A 17631-nucleotide genomic window follows, 5' to 3' on the forward strand; every position below is an offset into this window, starting at 1 on the left:
CAGTGCTGCCATCTAGTGGACTGACTGGAACTAAGCTGTGGCTTCACAACAAATACACACCAGGCTTCCAAGACAGAAGACACAACGAAGACTGAAAAATATCTTATAGTTTTTATATGGACTACAGGTTGAAATAATAACATTGTGCATCTTATGGGTTGGTTAACTAATCCCACACTCCCCCCTCTGTTGAGTTAATAGTGTCTCATGTAGTCCAGGCTTGCTGTGTCATCTGTAGTCAAGGAAGACCTTGAACTTTAGATCCTCCCGTCCCAGCATCCTAAGTGATGGAGTTACAGGTATGAACCACCACTCCTAGTTTTTGAGATGCTTCATTCTGAACCCATGGTAGGCAAGAACTCTACCACTAGAATCGCATCACCAGCATCCCCAACCTGTTTCTTCCAACTATTCAACTATGGCTACTAGAAAAGGAAGAGACACACATAATTTCAATTGTGGCACTCATATTTTTTGTTGTTGTTTTGCTTTTTGGAGACAAGTTTTCTCTTTGTAGCCCTGGCCATCCTGGAACTTGCTCTGTAGACCAGGCTGGCCTTGACCTCAAGAGATTTGCCTGCCTCTGCCATTACCGCTGGGCGAGGCACTTGTATTTCTATGGTCAACCAGGGTCATGAATGTGCAGAGAAGATTGTTAAGTCTTCACTGTCTTCTCCAGACTCATGATGTACCACCAGCATGAGCCCATCTGCTTCTTCAGTGCTAGCATCCACTGAAGACCTGTCCACATGCTACCAATACTCGCTGCTCTCCCTACCTACAAGACCACAAGTGAATGGAGTCTAACTGTAAGGATGAATGCACTCGGTGTGGCTGGAGCTGGTGCAGTGACCTCTAGCTTTTCTTGCAGTCATGCAGCACCTATGGATATCACAAGGGGCACAGAGAGCAGCCCCCCCCCCCCCCACAGCTTTATACCCACCGTGGGTATAATCTCCTGGATTTCCAGGGCTCAGTTCAGACAGAAGCTTCTGACAGACAGAGCATTCGGTACCCAGGATGGAAGATCATCTCCCCCACCCTCACCATCCTCATTATACCCCTAAGTGACGGTCTGACTCTGAGCCCCATGCTACACAAAATTCCGAGTTCTGTAGCTTCAGGGATGACAACTGCAAGCTTCAGAACTTTCTAGTTTTGAATTTGCAGAAAATGACATAGACCTCCACCCAAAACATTTGTTATTACCCCCATAAATCAGCTCCTGGAGAACAGACCTCAGAGAGATTTGGTGACCACACTAGTCCCATGACACAGGAGGCCTTTAAAGGTAGGCTCTGGGGATGGAGATGGGGGGCCTACCTCACAGTGGTAGCACTCCACGTGGTAGTCTCTGTCCATGGACACAACACGGATGGTCTCATCTGAGCCCTGGGACAAAAGAAAAGCACAGGTGTGCACATGCATGTAAAAGTCAGAGGCTTATGTCTTCCTCCTCCATTCTCTATTTTATTCACTGAGACACGGTTTCAGGGATATTTATTTTTAAAAAGTGAATAAAAGACAAGTATTCTCTTGCTCTAATCTAAGACAGTTTGGCCTGGTTCTTGGGACAAACAGGCACAAGAAGCACACGGAGCTAGGAAGCCAGTGCAAGACAAAGGGATAGTACTGGGCACTGGAGGGTTACCCTGAAAGGTGTAAGAACAGGTTACAGGCCTTCTGAGTGAGTCAAGAAGACCTAGGAGCAGATCGAGAAAAGCATCTCACCTCTGGTGGAAGGATGGGAAGCCCACAGGCTGCGCACTTTGGGGCCAGCACCCTGCAGGAGAAAAAGAGGGAACACAGTACACACTTGTTATCAGAATATGAATGCCAACAAGGGCCTGCCAGGGCCTTCCATGGCTAGCACTCAGGGTTATGTGGCCCTGGACTCACTTTTTGGAATATGAACATTATTCCTGGCTGCTTCCTGCTCCCCTAAGAATAAAGATGAAGCTGGCTGTTTGCTCCTGTCACAGCTGGGATGGTTGAATAAGCAGAGTGGTAGGAGCTAAGCCTGATTTGGTGCCTGGGGAAATTGGTCAAAGCTGGAGTCATGGGCTTGCTGGATTCCTCTGATTACAGTTTTGTGTTCTGCTTTATCACCAAACAAACTTTTAAAGAGTTCCTACAACCTTCCATTCTGCTGAGCTCAGTGGGGCCTGTGTAAGGTTGCCATCTACTCCCTTCCTCTCTCCTTACTTGTGGTAATCCCGGACACAGTAGATCTTGTTCTCGGAGTCCACGGTGAAAGGCACCCCATCCAGACACTCATTACAGATGACACAGCGGAAACAGCCAGGGTGATAGGACTTCCCTAGGGCCTGCAGGATCTGAGGACACAAAGGAAAAAACTCACAGAGATGAAGGGAAGGAAGGAGCATGAAGAAAGAGGAACACGTAAGTTGAGGGGCCACACGTACAGCTGCACCATAGCACAGGCTCCACCTAGCCCAGAGTTTCGCCTGAACAGAGGTCAAGAGAGGGCTGGTCTGCTCAGCCGTGTGGATAGGAGAGGATCACACAGGGACCTTCGCAAATTCTCAGCTGCCGAAGGGGAGGAGATGAAAAGCTCCTGCCTGATCCCCACTCATAGCAGAAACTCGTTCCTTCCTAAAAAGCCATGCTAGGCAGGGCTAACCCTGTCCTGGGATGAAAACTTCTGGGTAAACCAGCTAAAAAGAATCTATCCTGATATGGAAAGCAGCAAGCATTCCAGATGGAACTTGGAGAACTTGGACAAAACCTCCTAACACTGACTCCTGGACCCTTCCATTCAGCTTTGATTCTACAGTGTGACAATCTAGACACCTGGCTGGAGCCCTGATCATCTCAGATCCAAGTGTAGCAGACTAAGTCCCTTTGCTGGGTTGTTTTTGTTTGTTTGTGGGTTTTTTGTTGTTGTTGTTGTTGTTGGTTGATTTTCGAGACAGGATTTCTCTGTAGCTTTGGAGCCTGTTCTGGAACTAACTCTTATAGACCAGGTTGGCCTCAAACTCACAGAGATCCACCTGCCTCTGCCTCCTCAGTGCTGGGATTAAAGGCGTGCACCACCACCTGGCTCGTGTGCTACCACCGCCCAGTGTTGTCCTTGTTTTTAAAACAAAATGAAGGAAAAGACCAAAGGGCTTTCCCTTCCTCTCTGTGTCATTTGATTTGGGTGTGATGCCTTGAACTACCAGAGCCTTTCCGAAACAAAATACTAAGACACAGAGGAGAGGAGGGCAAACAGAGAAAAGGGAAGTCCAGGGGAGGGGAAGTGAGGAGAGGGGAGGGGGGATGAGAAGGGAGGAGGAGAGGAGGGCAAACAAAGAGAGGGGAAGTCCAGGGGAGGGGAAGTGAGGAGAGGAGAGGAGGGATGAGAAGGGAGGAGGAGAGGAGGGCAAACAGAGAGAGGGGAAGTGAGGAGAGGGGAGGAAGGATGAGAAGGGAGGAGGAGAGGAGGGCAAACAGAGAGAGGGGAAGTCCAGGGGAGGGGAAGTGAGGAGAGGAGAGGAGGGATGAGAAGGGAGGAGGAGAGGAGGGCAAACAGAGAAAAGAGAAGTCCAGGGGAGGGGAAGTGAGGAGAGGGGAGGAAAGGAAGCAGTAAGGTGGGGGGAAAGGAGAGGAGATGGGGAGGAGAAGGGAGGGGAGGGGAGGGAAGAGGGAGTTGAGGGGAAGAGACAAAGGAAGAAAGAGGGTAAGAGGGTGTTGAGGAGAAAGGAGAGGGGAGGGAGGAAAGGGAAAGGGAGCAGAGGAGAGAAGAGGGAAGAGGAGCAGGAAGGGGGACAGGGTGGAGGAGAGAGAGGAGGAGAGCAGGGGAGGGAAGAAGGAGAAAGAAGGAGAAGAGGCATTGAGAGGAGAGAGGAAATAGAAGAAAAGAAAGAGGGGAAACAGAAAGGAGAACAAGGAAGGAAGGGACATCTTTGGCGAGGTCAGTGGGTCAGTAACAGAACTTACCGGCAATGGCTGACTTATCGCCTAGTCCTATAAAGTCCTGTTCACAAAGTGTGGTCCCTGCATCTGCAACTTTAGCACTACCTGGGAGCTTGGTTTTAAAAAAAAAAAGCACATTCTCAGACCCCACCCCAGATCTCCTCATTCAGAATCACCAGGTGTAATGTCTAGCAGGTGTCTTAAGATGGTGAGATGCCCCTGGTGGTGGTGGCGCATGCCTTTAATCCTAGCACTCAGGGGGCAGAGGCAGGCGGATCTCTTTGAGTTCCAGGCCAGTCTGATCTACAGATCATGTTCTAGGACAGCCAGGGCTACACAGAGAAACCCTGTCTAAAAAAGAAGAAAGAAAGAAAAAGGGAAAGGAAGAAAGGAGAAAGGAAGGAAGAAAGAAGGAAGGAAGGAAGGAAGGAAGGAAGGAAGGAAGAAGGAAGGAAGGAAGACTAGATGCATGCTATAGGAGTCAGAGTTTTCTGTAATCTGCAGTGGAAAGCATCTTTGCTGATTCAGTGAGAGATTTACCTCTGCAATTGTCTGGGCCATAAAACAGCAAAAATAACAAAACTATGACATCACCATGAACAGGAGCACCCCCAATCCCAGTCTGCAGGGAACACAAGGAGCAGTAACCAACAGCAGGTATTAAGCCATGCAGAGAGCCATCCAACAGGCCTAAGGAAGGGGACCTGGAACCTGGAAACGCTCTGAGAGATGCGCTAGGATCCAGGTCCTTCCACTGGAAGTCTGAGTAGATAACTTCATAACACACTCCACAGCCAGCACAAGAGGACTGCTGTTTCAGCTTGGCTCTCACACTTCCTCCTTCCCTCCTGGGTTTTACTGCCTCTAAAACCCTTCACCTGCAGCAAACTGCCAAAGAGGAACACTTGCCAAAGTCCACTTGGCAATCAGAATGCACTTCCTCTCAAAGGTGAAAAGAGATTCTTAGATTGACATAGTCCACTGCTTCTAAAGTCAGATTGAAAGAAGATACCATTTTGCTACATCCTGGCGAGCTTTTCAAATTCTGGCATTGAAGAATGGAGCCTATTTCAGAATATAATACTTTTTTTTTTTTTTAAAAAAAACAGTATTTTCAAACAGATATTTTATACAGAGTTGGATAGCTGGGGCTCTGCTTTAGAGCTAAGTGGGTGTCTGCAAGAGTCTTTATGGGGAAGAGATGTCTCACTAGTTAAAAGAGAGGACCTGAAGCCGGGCGGTGGTGGCGCACGCCTTTAATCCCAGCACTCGGGAGGCAGAGGCAGGCGGATCTCTGTGAGTTCGAGACCAGCCTGGTCTACAAGAGCTAGTTCCAGGACAGGCTCCAAAACCACAGAGAAACCCTGTCTCGAAAAAAAAACGAAAAAAAAAAAAAAAGAGAGAGGACCTGAGTTCAGTTCCTAGCACCCACATCTCGTGACTCACAACCACCTATAACTTCAGCTCCAGGGATCCTGATACCCTCCTCTGATCTCTGTGAACACTCATATACATGTGCACATACTAATGCAGACATATATACATACAAGGACAATGGAATTTACACATATCACCTCACAGACACACATGCATACACACAATTTTTAAAAAAATAAAAATGTTTTTCAAGAAAATGTTTTAAAGTACTCTACATTATTAGAATTCTTGGCAGCAGATGAGAATTATTTTTTATTTATTCTTAAAGCTGGGAATCACTCTTATGCAGACAGGTATATGGATATGGCATGTCTGCACACACACACACACACAGAGAGAGAGAGAGAGAGAGAGAGAGAGAGAGAGAGAGAGAGAAATGGGCAAAAAAAGTCACATTCCTCAGTGTGGTGGTTTGAATGAAAATGACTCCCATAGACTCATGTATTTGGATGCTTGATCTCTAGTTGATGAAACAGTTTTGGAGGGATTTGGGAGGTGTGTCACTGGGGGTGTCTTTGAGGCTTCTAAAGCCAGGGTCAGTCCCAGTTAGCTCTCTCTCCCTCCTACTTTTAGACAAAGATGTAAGTAAATAAACTTCAGTACCAATCTGCCTGTCTACTGTCATGGTCCTTGCAAAGATTCACTATGTATTCTTGGCCTCGTGTATAGACCAGGCTGAACTGGTCTATATTCATGAACTCATCCTCTGGAATTGTAAGGCTCCAGTAAACTGTTTCTTCTATAAGTTTGCTTGGTCATGGTGTTTTTTCATAACAATAAAAAAGTCATTAAGATGCCCAGGGAGGCTTTGGCTAGCAGTGAGGCCACAGCTGTCACGGGGTTAAGCTGGGCTACGTTCAAGGCCTAGATGACAGCGGGTTCTCCTCATCAGCAGGAGGGTTCGGTTCACTGTTGCTTCATAAATGTTAGTTATAACCAGAAAGAAAGCACATCCACCAAAGACGTGTATAAGGACTGAGAATGTAGCTCAGTTGGTAGACTGCTTGCCTAGCATGCATGAGGTCCAGGGTTCAATATCCAGCAACCCAGCACCAGACCAGACATTGTAGGACATTCCTTTAATCCCAGGAGGAAGATGCAGGTGTATCTCTATGAGTTTGATACTAGCCTGGTCTATATAGCGAGGCCAAGACTACATAGTGTTTCAAAAAATCAAAATAACACACACACACACACCACCACCACCACCACCACCACTACCAACAACAACAACAACAAAACTAGCACCACATATAGCCAGCGGTGATACATGCCTGTAATCCTATCATTCAGAAGCAGAGGCAGGAAAATCAGAAGTTTAAAGTAATCTAAGCCGCTTAGCAAGTTTGAGATCAGCCTGGGCTACATAAGACCATCTCAAAACAAAACAAAACAAAGGGAAAAACAAAAACCACATGCACAAGAGTGCTCTGAAGTGGTAGAAGCTTTATGTACAAGTAACTCAAAAATAGTAAACACCCAATTTCATACCATACAATAAAATCTACTTAGAAATAAAAACAAGGGCTGGAGAGATGGCTCAGCTGTTAGGAGCACTTGTTGCTCTTCCAGAATCCTGAGTTCAATTCCTAATAACAACATGGTGGCTCACAACCATCTATAATGAGATCTTGTGGCCTCTTCTGGCCTGTAGGCATACACACAGGCAGAACACTATACATAATAATTTTTTTAAAAAAGGAAAGAAAAACAAACTACTTTTATAGAGACCAATGTGTGTGAAATCTCATTATGACTTTTTTTTTTTAGACGGGTTTCTCTGTGTAGCCTTGACCATCCTGGAACTCACTAGGTAGACCAGGCTGGCCTCAAATTCAGAGATTTGCCTGCTTCTGCCTCCTGAGTGTTGGGATTAAAGGATTACATCATCACTATCTAGCTCATGACATATAGGGATATTTTATTTATGTTTTAATAAATAAAGCTTGCCTGGAATTCAGAGGGCAAAACTAAGCCACTAGAGGCCAGGCAGTGGTGGCACACACCTTTAATCTCAGTACTAGAGAGTCACATGCCTTTAATGCCAGCACTGGAGGGGAATATAAAATGGGGGAGAGGCGAGACAGAGGCTCAGGGTCTGCAGTCCCCAGTCCTGGTAGAGGTAAGACTTCTCTGGTGGCTTGAATGTTTCCCTTGCTGCTCTTCAGCTTAAACCCCAGTATCTGTCTCACATTTCTAAGTGAGGAATGACAAGCCCTAGAACGGCTCTCCAGTTCAACTTGTGTGATGTTCTGAAACCAGCAAACACAGATGACAATGGATCCAGGAACAGTATTGGCCTCTGTGGATAAGGATTTCAAGTGGAAAGAAGCAAGGGGTATCTTACGAGGTTCAGACAATGTCTTGCACCTTAATTTGGGATATGGTTACATGGGTAGGTACACATGTAAAACTTCACTTAAGATTTGTGCCTTTTATTCTGAGTTATTGCATTTTTTTTCTTTTGTTCTGAGTCAGGGCTTCTCTGTGTAGCTATGGCTCCTGTCCTGGAACTCACTCTGTAGACCAGGCTGGCCTCCAACTCACAGAGATCTGCCAGCCTCTGCGCACCCCCGCCCCAAGTGCTGGGATTAAAGGCACACACCACCACCACCTGGCTCTGAGTTTTTTCTTAATAAAAAGAAAACATAACAAGGATTGGCAGTTCCCTTCTCCAGAATGGAGTTAAGTCATAAGCACAAAGGAGTGAATGTTTCCAGCTGAAATTATATCAGGACCACCATTTGCTATGACCAGAATTTCTTCCTACCACTAGGACTGAACTCAGAGCCTTGGGCTTGCTCTGCAAGCACAGCGCTACTTCCCAGTCCAGAAAAGACTGGCTGCCATAACCTGAACACTCCCCAGAGGAATCCTCCACTAGGGCCAAACTGCACATAAGCCAAGGGCTGGGTGGTGGTGGCACACGCCTTTAGTCCCAGCACTCGGAAGGCAGAGGCAGGCAGATCTCTGAGTTTGAGGCCAACCTGGTCTACAAGAGCTAGCTCCAGGACAAGCTCCAAAGATACAGAGAAACCCTGTCTTGAAACACAAAAACAAAAACAAACAAAGACATAAGTCAAGAACCCAGGGAGTGACTTCAACCAGTTGTTGGCCTCTGAGTAACCAATATAGCTGACCATTTTTTGTTTTTGTTTTTCTCCCAGTATTAAGGATGGAGCCCAGAGGCATATGCATAGTAGATCATAATTCTGACAATGAATTATATCCCCAGCTCTTAAATTCTTAAAGGCCAGTTTCCAGTGGTAAACAATTTGTTGCTATTCTTACTTATGAAACAAAGACTGAGACCCAGACAATCTAAAAGAGCCAGAGGCTAAGCACAGAATGGGATATTGAAAACCTGGATCCTGTCTATCTAATGCCAAAAGTTTTCTTAGGAATGGCTTGTGCTGGAAGGAAGAAACACATTCATCTGACTGTATCCAGTTCCAATGTAGCTGGGATTTCTGCAAGTACAGCCAGATGCTCCCAGCACCTCACTGGGAAAGGCGAGGATCACAGAGAAATCAAAGGAAGGCCAGTGTGGGCAGAATCACTCCAGCAAGCATGGTTAAAATTGCATTGTCCAAGCCAACAACAGCTTATGTTAGAGAAGTGGCTGCCCTGGGCAAGGACTTCTTTAAATAAAACCAGCAGCAGTGACCACAAACCAGAAAGAAAACATTGTGTTCAATTATTAGCTTGTTTTTTAGCCTCCTTCCAAGGTGCTACCATCTTGCTGAGCAACACTCACCATGTCCATGATCAGATGGCCACAAAGGAAACACCTGTCGGCAGACTGCTGAAAGCCAGAGTACTACAGAGAAGAGAAAAGAGATGATTCAGCCGCCTCCCCTCCAGCAGCGAATGGTGAGGGATTTCTGAGAAAACTGTGGTTCCCCTGAGGGTGTGCTGCTGAGTCACAGGCAGTCCTGGGCCACCCACCCCAGTGACTGCATCTGGGCCCCACACTGTGTCATGCTTGGTATGACAGATGACCTCAGAGAGGCTTAAATCAGTCATCTCAAAGAGTCACTAAACAAGATCCTTAGAATCACTTGGAAATGTGGAATAAATTAAGTTTACGGACTCCACCTCAGACTTACTAAGCTGGATATAGGGCTAGGTCCTGGCATCTGTATCCTAACATGCTTTTTCAGGGCTCTGAAGACAGCACATGGTCTCATACTCTCTCTCTCTCTCTCTCTCTCTCTCTCTCTCTCTCTCTCACACACACACACACACACACACACACACACACACACACACACACGGGGGTGGGATGGAGCAGGCAGCGATGGGGTGGGGAGGGCACATTTGTACATGTATAAAGCTTTGGGGCTTGTCTTCTACTTCAGGACTGAAGTTACCCAGGCATCCACCAGGAGGAAATGGCCTCTCCCAGTACTACCAGGAGTGCAGAGGAACAAACTCCTGCCATCTGGGCCTCTCAGGCTCCTCCTGTCCTAACCCACCCTCACCCTATACAGTCTGGGTTATATACTCACCAAAAAGTCTTCCTCGCAGAATACTTTGCCGTTGACAAAATAGAAGGCTTTTCCTCTTAACTTCCGGCCTGAAGTAAAAACAGGAAGATGGGGTAAAAGGAAAAAGGTTAATTCATAATAAAGACAGTTTTAAAGAGAGGGCCCCTGGCTCTAACCACACAAGAGATGCTGACTGTTGATAGTTTGTTATTAAAGGATAATATTAGTTGGATGTAGTGCTGGACACCTATATCCTAGCATTTTGAGAGGCAAAGACAGGAGGATCACCACAAGTTTGCCAGCCTACGTACATAATGCGTGACAGTGTGGCCCTCAGCAAAGAACAGACCAAGTCCAGGAAGAAGGGTCCCCTGACTGGTGCTGTTTAACAGAAAGACTTGAAACCAACTTGGGGTTCACCATACATCTCCTTCTAGAACTTCCTTTCTGCTTAGAAAATGTCAGTGAACCTTGGTGATAGGACAGAGGAGACACACGCCAGCACAGGGCACTGGCAGCAGCCTCTCCTGAGGCACTAAGGACTATAGTGGTATATTATTTGTGTTTTTTATTTTTATTTATTTATTATTATTATTATTATTTATTTATTTATTTATTTTGGTTTTTCGAGACAGGGTTTCTCTGTGGCTTTGGAGCCTGTCCTGGAACTAGCTCTGTATTATTTGTGTTTTAATAAATAAAGCTTGCCTGAAGATCAGAGGGCAAAGCAGCCACACCAGTCAGTCATACAGGCCAGGCAGTGGTGGTGCATGCCTTTAATCCCAGCACTAGAGAGGAATTAAGATGGGAAAAGACAGCTCTCAGCTCAGTCTCAGTCTGAGGATTAATGGAGGCAGGATCACCATTTCAGTCTGAGGTAGAGGTAAGAGCTAGTGGCTGGCTGCTTTGCTTTTCTGATCTTCAGCTTGAACCCCAAAATCTGTCTCTGGGTTTTTATTATTCATGCTACGAAGGACAGTTACCCAGGACAGCCTACCAGAATGCTATAAAATGGTTAAGTATAAAAAGCCATAAGGGGGTCTGGAGAGATGGCTCAGTGGTTAAGAGCATTGCCTGCTCTTCCAAAGGTCCTGAGTTCAAGTCCCAGCAACCACATGGTGGCTCACAACCATTTGTAATAAGGTCTGGTGCCCTCTTCTGGCCTGCAGACATACACACAGACAGAATATTGTATACATAATAAATAAATATTTTTTAAAAAGCCATAAGGACTGGGGGGGAGGTGGCACACACCTTTAATCCCAGCACCAGGGAGGCAGAGGCAGGCAGATCACTGTGAGTTCAAGGCCAGCGTGGTCTACAAGAGCTAGTTCCAGGGTAGGCTCTAAAGCTACTGAGAAACCCTGTCTTTAAAAAAAAAAAAAAGCCACAAGGGAAGGATGTGTTGTGTTTTCTCTTGATAGGAGTGGTGTGGTCTGGTGTATGGGACTTCAAAGCATCAACTCTTAGATTAGACTTCTGATTCTACAAAACTGAAACACTGATTAGAAAAACATTCTCAGTTGGGCATAGTGGTGCCCGCCTTTAATCCCAGCCCTTGGGAGGCAGAGGCAGGAGGATCTCTTTGAGTTAGAGGTCAGCCTGGTCTACAAAGCAAGGTCCAGGACAGTCAGGGATGTTACACAGAGAAACTTTGTCTCGAAAAACAAACAAACATACAAAAGGAAAACATCCTCCTCAATCAACACTTTTTTTGTATGATATGCCTCTAGTGTCCAACTATAGACAGACCACAGGCTCCTGGAAGTCCCAAAAGCCTAATGACTTCTTGCACTGGATAGAATCAAGATCCCGGGGTCAAGGACCTACCCTAACAGCAAAATCACCAATGTCACAAGGCATGGTGGCACAGGCCTGTCACCCCAGCATTGAGGAGGCTAAGGAGGGAGAAGTATTGAGTTCGAAGGAAGGCGAGAAGCAGCAGCAGAAAGAGAAGGTGTTACACTATCTTCACAATAATCTCATATTAATAGCAACCTAATATTATCACATAATAGAAAGAAGTCAATTCCATCTGTACTCAAGAGAATGTAAATTAGAACCAGAATAAAATTCTATCTTTATCTCAAAAATTGGCAAAGTAATAAATCTGGCTGGGTGAAACCTACCTTTAATCCCAGCACCCAGTAAGAAGGAGAGGCAGGAGGATCCGAAGTTCAAATTCAGTCCAAGCTACCTAGCAAAATCTTCATAAAAATCACATCAAAAGAAGAAAGGAAAATTGAGACAAGGTCTTACCATGTAGCCCCAGCTAGCCTGGCCTAGCTTACCATGTAGCCCCAGCTAGCCTGGAGCTAAGTTTGTAGACTAGGTTGGTCTCCAACTCATATTCTCCAGACTGCATCCCAGGTGCTGGGATTAAAGTAGTGGGCCAACATACCCAGCAAAAAAAAAAAAAAAAAAAAAAAAAAAAAAAAAAAAAAAAAAAAAAAAAAAACTTTAGCAAATCTGGTACCCACTGCAAAAGTAATCAAGGAAGTAGCCACTCCGAGAGCCACCTGCCAGGAGCCAAAAGCCCTGAGATCCACATGCACAAGGACACATGCTCTACAGATAAAACCAAAGCACCTTCAATGCCCTGCAGATGGAAAAGCTATAAACCCAAGAAGGACCTATAATTATATTGAATGGATGTGACACTAAACATTGATCAAAGCTAAAAAACTGGATCTATACATATCATTAATTAAACATGCAGTATCCAGAGGCTGACACTTGTCCTCCATCAAGTCACACACTGTTCACTAAGTCCTAGTCCAAGCTGGTCTATGGAGTACTCCTCTTTCCCTGATTTGTACTTGACTTCCCAGAGAATGAACCAGTTAGAGATGGAACCAAAGGTCACAGGAGCTGTGGTTGCAGGTGGAACACTAGAGGGAGCAAGGAAATAGGACTTCATCTCAAACACCGCTCGGCCTGAGCTAGAAACCAATACTTGGTTTGAATAGGTGTAGAGGACCTGGGGCGATGGCTCAGCAGTTAAGAGAACTTAATGCTCTTGGGGAGGACTCAGGTTCCATTCCCAGGCTCACAGCAAGTAGTAACTCCAGTTCCAGGGAATCTAACACCCTCTTCCGGCCTCCATGCATGAAGGTAGTACACATACTTACATACATGTAGGCAAAACACCCATATACATAAAAAAAAATAGAGGAAAGAGTAGTTCTTTCCTAAAACCCATAAAAACCATTAATATGCAAAAGTATTAAATCTCCTAGTGTGCAAACAAACAGAAATGGGGGGGGGGTTGTAACATCATCAAAGATTATGAAGTGTTCATGATCCCTGTCACTGTATATTTTCCTACGCTACTGAATAAAGTGTAAAGTGACAAACTCTTCCTGGAAAGGAAACTTTAAGATGTTTATCTTGACTCTATGAGGCTGAGACTTGGCTCTTGGACAGAATAAAAAAATGTCGATAAATATTTACTCAAAGGAAGGATTACATAAAACAGAGTGTATCTAACTGATGAGCTGTTATGTAGCCTTTTAAAATACCAGATGAATAATGTTTTAATGGCACCAGAAGATGTTTGTGCTATAAAAAGACAGAATACATCAGTGAGTGAAGACAGCAAGCTGGACCTGTGTATTCATAGCACGATTCCTTTCTGTGAGCACTCCGCTGATACACAGCAGGAAGAAGGGGAATAGTGGCCAGCGGTGGTGGAAATTAATATGGAAATGCTACTTGATGTACTTCTAAAGTACTTGACAATTGGTATTAGAAAGTTCACTTTTGGCCTGGCGGTGGTGGCGCACGCCTCCAATCCCAAGCACTCGAGAGGCAGAGGCAGGCAGATCACAGTGAGTTTGAGGCCAGCCTGGTTTACAAAGCGAGTTCCAGGACAGCCAACCAGGGCTACACAGAGAAACCCTGTCTCAAAAAACCAAAAAAAAAAAAAAAGTTTTATTTTTAGAATTATGTATAAAAATACTTATTTAATTTTTAAAAGACCATGTTATTTATTTTTAAAAACATACTGTGATGTGAAGAGAAAAAGAAAAGTAAGATTTAAATGTCCCAACCATGTAAAGAATCAATCCCTGAGCACCTGCAGAATGGATGGGTTTGTACTTTCCTCTTTCCTACGTTTCACCAAATGATTAACAACAGGCAGGCATTACTTTGATTTCTTTTTTTAAGACAAGGTCTTGCCATGTAGCTCAGGTTGGTCCTGAACTCACTAGGTGGTAGCCCTGGATAGTCTTGAATATTAAGTACTGATCATCTTAAAAATCACCAGCTGGCAGCCAAGTGGTGGTGCATGCCTTTAATCCCAGCACTCGGAAGGCAGAGGCAGGTGGATTTCTGTGAGTTCAGGGCAAGCCTGCTCTATAAGAGCTAGTTCCAGGACGGGTTCCAATATAATAAAACCCCATCTCAAAAAAACAAAACAACAACAATAAAAAGGAACCAACCAACCAATAAACAAACAAAACACCAGCTGACTAGACAATTGCTTTTCCTGCCAGCCCTGGGCTGAAAAGTCTTGTGCCCAGACAGGAAGGGTCAGGGAAAAGCTCAGAGCTAGTTTTCTCCATGTCTGGTTTTTCTCTATTGTCAATTTAAACGGTAAGCACTCCAGAGACCTAAGAGGGTAGAAATGGGTCCTCACTTCAGTTTAGAAACCAGATACAACCTTCAAATTTACTTGCTTGTTTTTTGTCAGAGGGAGGAAAAAAAATACCACCTGCCTATTGTCTTTTATGTGTCAAGGTTTTTCAAGCCTTTGTATAGTTTTTCTAATTTTTACAGATTTTTTTTATTTTTAAAAATTTTGTGTACGTGTGTGTGCCTGTGTGTATATGTATATATGTGTATACATATATATAGATATGCCATGCATTAAGGGCCCAGGGAGGTCGATGGATATTAGAGCCACTGGAATCAGAGGTGCAGGCAGTTGTGAGCTGCCTAAAATGTGTGCTAGGACCGAACTCAGGTCCTTTGCCCAAGCTTTGTACATCTTAAGGCGCAGCTGTGAGCCTCGTTGCACATGTCCACTGCTGACTGTCTTGTCACCTGCCTTCCAGGGAACTAATAGTCCTTTTCTCTCACTGCTCACACTCATCTTCTACTCCAGATTCCGGGTTGGGGGAAGGATTCCCTAGACTGAAGCAGAAATAGAATGCATGCCTATTACTATCCACGAACACAGCGGCAGTACCTATTACTATCCATGAACACAGCGGCAGTGCCTATTACTATCCACGAACACAGCGGCAGTACCTATTACTATCCACGAACACAGCGGCAGTACCAGAATGGATCCCTTCTGGGAGTAGCATGAAGCCACACCTCAAGATCACTCTCAACGCTGGGGGTTTCCTTTTCTTCTTAAAAACACACTTTCCCTCCAGTAATGGTATGGAACACAGCGCCTCGTATATGACTGCTGAGCTATACCCCAACCCAAAACATGGTGATTTAGTTAAATGCTATGATCTTTATGTCATAAATGAGGGATTCTAGGTTCATCCAAGTAGCAAGTGGGCAGCTTTAACCGATTCCGAAGGTGCCTGATCAGCGGCTTCTTTAGGCCACCCCACACTCCTAATTCTTGTAGAACACAAATCCACATTCTCCCATCCTCAGTGAAAGCAAATGAAGCTTTCACTATTTACAGTATTTTTTACTCAATTCTGTCACAGGTAAATGTAATCCGAATTTTCCAATAATACATACTTGCATAGGGAAAGACTGCCTCTAACTCACCCGTGAAGGCAAGGTAAAACTGCTACCTGTTTAGAGAAGAGAGGGATAAAAGGAGACAGGCAAGTCAGGAAACAGCAATCAGCCAGTCTTGAGGGCAAGAAGAGAAAGCTTGATCCAGCTCATATATACTCACAGTTAGAGCACAGAGCTACCACTAGGTGGTACTAAACCCAGGCAGGAGCAGGACAGACTGGGGAAATCCACCGAGGAGAGCCCCAGACTGGTAGGGGTAACAGGAGGTAACATGGATTATTTTCCAATCTTGCAATAATGCGACCCCCTTTAGACATCTGCGTCTAACTTACTACATGTTTACTGTGTCTTCCTTTGATGGGTAAATAAATACTAAAGAAGTCCAACTTAAAGCCTCGAGCTCAAAATATTAGAGCTGATATTCAAATACAGATCTCCCCAGGGCAAAGGTAACAGTCTCTTCACTCGACACAATCTCTCATTTCTGTTCCGTAGGGATTATCTCTCAGAGTGTGGGACATGGGGGAGGAGCAGGTACCTATATCCATGCATGGCTGTCTACACATGAATTTAATTAAAGTAACTTTAACAGTTAAAAGTATAACAAGTACTTGATGGGCCCTGAGACCACAAGGCTGTAGGACATCTGTATTGTCAAGCAGCCTTTGCCAGGGACATTTTCCCCAGCTCTACATCAGCAGGGTTGGGCTCTCAGCTGTCTTCTTGTTTGGTCCTCACGTGGTTCCAAGAAAACTACCTATCTCTCTATTCTCATCTAAGGGCATGACCTCCCCAATATACTACCCTGAAACACCATCACACTGGGATTAGGGGTGCAACATAAAGTTTGGGAGATCACACACTTTATTCCATTACAGGGAAGATGTTGGATCTCTTGGTATCAACAGAGAAATCTCATCTCCACTCTGCTCTTCTAGGCAGTGAGATGGGCCACAGTTTTTCCTCCTATAGCGGCTCATCCTTAGAGGCCTGCCATCAAGGAGCTGTGACTGCTGACAGACAGAGGACAGAGCAAACACACGGTGAGCCAGCTTCAGGACGCTTTAAAACAGCCTGTGTGTGGGCTATGGAGGTGACCAGGAGAGAAAGACTACTTGCTGTACAGGCACAAAGACGTGAGTTCCCGTCTCCAGAACTCAGGTTAAAAGCTGGGTGCTGCTATGCACACACTGGTAATACAAGGTCTGAGGTATGGTAAAGACAGGAGGAATAGCAGGGCTTGTTGGCTACCAACCTAGCTTCAGGTTCAGTGAGAGACCCTGTCTGAAGAAAACAAGGCAGGACACAACAGAAAGAATATCAAATGTCCTCTGCACAGGCACACGGAGTCACATCTGTAAACATACATGTGTGAAGTAATAGGGGGCGGCGGGGCCGCTTCCCCAGCACCCCAGCCGCCCGCTCAGCTAGCTTATGCCCCAAAATAATTACACAGACACTGTATTCTTTTAAGCACTGCTTGGCCCTTTAGCTCTAGCACTTACAGGCTAATTCTCACATCCTGATCAACCCATCTCTAATAATCTGTGAGAACCGGTCTTACCGGGAAGATTCTAGCCTAGTCCATCCTGGGTCGGAGCTTCATGCCCTGAGTGGGGCATGGCGTCTCTCTCAGGCGTCTGCTCCCGAGAGAGCTGTGGAGTCTCTGAGCTCACTTCCTCTTCCTCCCAGCATTTTGATCTGTTTACTCCTCCCACCTATCCTCTAACCAATAAAATGGGCCAGGGCAGTGCCTTTATTAGCCAATGACCTTCCTCCATCACATGTGCATATACCCTCCCACCCCACATACCACCTATGGATCCGTTAGTGCCAGCCCCATTCCAGAGTTTCTGTTTCTGTAAGTTCCAGCTACCAATGACGGACCAATCCAAGGACCACTGAGAACCACTGGGCCAGGATGTCTCTGACCTTCCTCTGAGCCAGGATTTCACCAGGTGTAATGTGCTGTGGTCACAATCATAATATTGGATGGTGAGCATCAATCACACACGTCAGGGTGGAGATCAGTGCCACAGCCTTGGAATTCTAGACTCAGAGTCCCCTGTTT

The 17631-nt window shown here is 45.4% G+C and overlaps 1 protein-coding gene across 2 annotated transcripts in view; it reads right to left on the bottom strand.

The window, feature by feature from the left end:
• The window catches only part of Limd1 (LIM domain containing 1), a 54942-nt gene that overhangs the window by 2355 nt on the left and 34956 nt on the right, over positions 1-17631 (bottom strand). For both annotated transcript variants that reach the window (XM_041677388.1, XM_041677387.1), the window contains 5 exons: positions 9867-9934; positions 9113-9175; positions 2206-2336; positions 1732-1783; positions 1324-1392 (listed from right to left, as the gene is read on the bottom strand). In XM_041677388.1, the coding sequence (XP_041533322.1) occupies positions 1324-1392; positions 1732-1783; positions 2206-2336; positions 9113-9175; positions 9867-9934 (383 nt within the window). The remainder of the gene's footprint in view (positions 1-1323; positions 1393-1731; positions 1784-2205; positions 2337-9112; positions 9176-9866; positions 9935-17631) is intronic.

This window comes from Microtus oregoni, unplaced genomic scaffold, assembly GCF_018167655.1.
Source record: "Microtus oregoni isolate MIOR12 unplaced genomic scaffold, Mior012 000028F_ref0000031, whole genome shotgun sequence".
Lineage (NCBI taxonomy): Eukaryota > Metazoa > Chordata > Mammalia > Rodentia > Cricetidae > Microtus > Microtus oregoni.